The sequence below is a fragment of the Papilio polytes genome, unplaced genomic scaffold, assembly GCF_000836215.1.
Source record: "Papilio polytes unplaced genomic scaffold, Ppol_1.0 DF823935.1, whole genome shotgun sequence".
Lineage (NCBI taxonomy): Eukaryota > Metazoa > Arthropoda > Insecta > Lepidoptera > Papilionidae > Papilio > Papilio polytes.
Genome location: NW_013525269.1, coordinates 809264 through 811666, shown reverse-complemented (window position 1 = coordinate 811666; position 2403 = coordinate 809264). Strand labels below are relative to the sequence as shown.

General features: G+C 37.9%; 1 protein-coding gene across 1 annotated transcript in view; it reads left to right on the top strand.

The window, feature by feature from the left end:
- Positions 1–1830, top strand: part of LOC106101793 (KAT8 regulatory NSL complex subunit 2) — a 6791-nt gene extending 4961 nt beyond the window's left edge. The window contains exons 7-9 of the mRNA XM_013281129.1: positions 175–224; positions 694–966; positions 1397–1830. Of these exons, the coding sequence (XP_013136583.1) occupies positions 175–224; positions 694–966; positions 1397–1591 (518 nt within the window). The 3' untranslated portion in view covers positions 1592–1830. The remainder of the gene's footprint in view (positions 1–174; positions 225–693; positions 967–1396) is intronic.
- The last annotated feature ends 573 nt before the right edge of the window (positions 1831–2403 follow it).

Below are 2403 nucleotides of genomic sequence, written 5' to 3'. Positions count from 1 at the left end.
CACTGCGCTCCACGCTGAGCGGGAACAGTACTGTGAGTTTTACACAATAACGTGGCAAACGGGCAAGCGGCCATCTAAATCTGCCAAGCGGAACGACCGCTGCCCATACACATCAGCAATACGAAATTTGTATTTTTTTTCTTTTTTTTTTTAAATATTTCTACTTTTTATAAGATAACCAGAAGAAAACATTGGGTCAAAAATATTCAACCATTAAGCTAAAAGTAATAAAATGAAATTACGATAATTTTCGTTCGACTAAAACGCGCCGGAGTTGGCTTGAGACACGTGACGTCAATTGTCACATTTCATTCATCACATTCGCGACGATGTCACTTCAATGTAAAAACTTATAATTAAATTACGTAAATTATATTCAACTTTTTGCGTTTATTATTAGTAAAATTATTAATGTAAGGAGTAAAATTAAATTTTATTCCTTTAACTATACTAATATTGTAAAAGGAATAATTTTTATTTTTGTATGCATTGGAATAACTCAAAAACTGCTAAGTTAAATTCAAAAATTCTTTAAATAAAAAGGTACGTTATTTGTGAATAACATATACGTTTTTTAAATTTAACGCTAACTAAACCGCGAGCAAGTTAGTATTTAGCTTTCGCCCGCAACTTCGTTCGCGTGGGATTAAAAAAAATCTTCCTTTACATCTATGCCACATTTCGTCGATATCCGTTCACCAGTTTATGCTACAAATCCTAACAAACATACATCTAAACTTTCGCATTTATAATATTAGTAAGATTTGTACGGAATGTTGGTATCGTAGTTATTTCCGGTGTGTCAGTATTGTGTATGTTGCAGGCAGCATCAGCGCGCAGGCGCGCGTGGCGACGAGCGCGCGCGAGCGGCGGCAGCTGCGCCAGCTGAAGGCGTACGCGGGCTACCACTGCCAGCACGGCGTGCACGCGGTGCTCGCCAGGAAACTACACAGGAAACGGGCCAAGGTACATATTTTTTTTTTAATTTATTTAGCTTTAATTCTATACACAATTTTTTACAAACATGTATAGATAAATACACTTTTTTCCTATATTAAACGAGCCAAGGTTAACACACTATCGTAATGTTTAAAGAAATATCTTGTTTCTTCGCTGCTATTGGCTAATTTTTGTTCCTTTTGCATGACAATTTATTTACTCCATATGTTTAAAATTGTGAAGTGTGTGTAGCGTGACGTAAACATTTTTTAATTATTATTCAATAATATGCTGTGATTGTTGACATCTTACATGTTTACGTTTTATTAGTATACTAATTGTTGCATGCTTTGTACGCTTGAAATTAAAAACCAAAGAAATATCTTGTTACATAAGTAAAATCGGACAAAAACAAATCTTTTTTCTTTATTAATATAATAATAATATTTCTATGTAGGTGAAGGAGGGTGCGTGGGCGCGGGCGGGGGGCGGCGTGCCGGCGGCGGCGCGCTGCACCTTCAGCGAGGGCGGCGTGCGCTGCGCCTCCGCCGCGCTGCCCGCCGCGCGCCACTGCCTGCGCCACGTGCTGCACGACTCGCACCAGGTGACACGCTCAATATACCTTACCCCTCTCGCGATTCAGCCTATATGACCCGAGGGTCGGTAGGGCCAAGGGTGGTGGTGGCCATAAATATACCTTTCCATCTTCCCCCTTATCCTACTTCGGTAAGGTCGGCGCAACAGGTCTTCTTCCAAATCACTAACATACGTCATCTGTCATCATGTCACCTTTCACGCAATACATCTGTAATGAAACCCCATATTGCATAAAATTTATTTTATTATACAATAGCTGTTTCAGTGGGGCTTTATCCGCATGAAATGTCAAAATTCAAATGCACAAGTAACAATCGCTGTCTTAATGTTGACAGCAACTTATGGTCTCTTCCCACATTAGGATTTTTATGAAAAATATTTACCCCCTAAGTTTAATGGCGTAAAAATATATAGCCTAAAGCGTGACGTAAGTGTAGGGCTCTTTATTAAAAAAAGAACTATTCAAAAATATGCTGTAATTGCTGACATCTTAGGCAACAAAGAAGTGTGTGTTTACACTTTATTTTAATAGTATAGATAAGTCTTTTAAATCTTATTTCTTACTAAACTTATGATCCAAAAGTTTAAATGGATTGATCTTTGAGTTTGTAGCTAAAACTGCTGAACGGATCTCGATGAAAATTGGCAAATGTAGTGGATAGTCAAAAGAACACATATATAATTTTTATTATTTATGCGGGCGTAAGCTAGTATTGTGTTAAGAGTAATATTTTCAGTAAATAAAGATTTTCATCTATCTATACTAAGCACCCATTTTTAGCAAAGATCTGCATTCAGTTATGATTTCAGTAGTAAATGTTTGAGTATTGTACTGCAGGTGCTGTTCGCGGCGTGCGGCGACCCGCG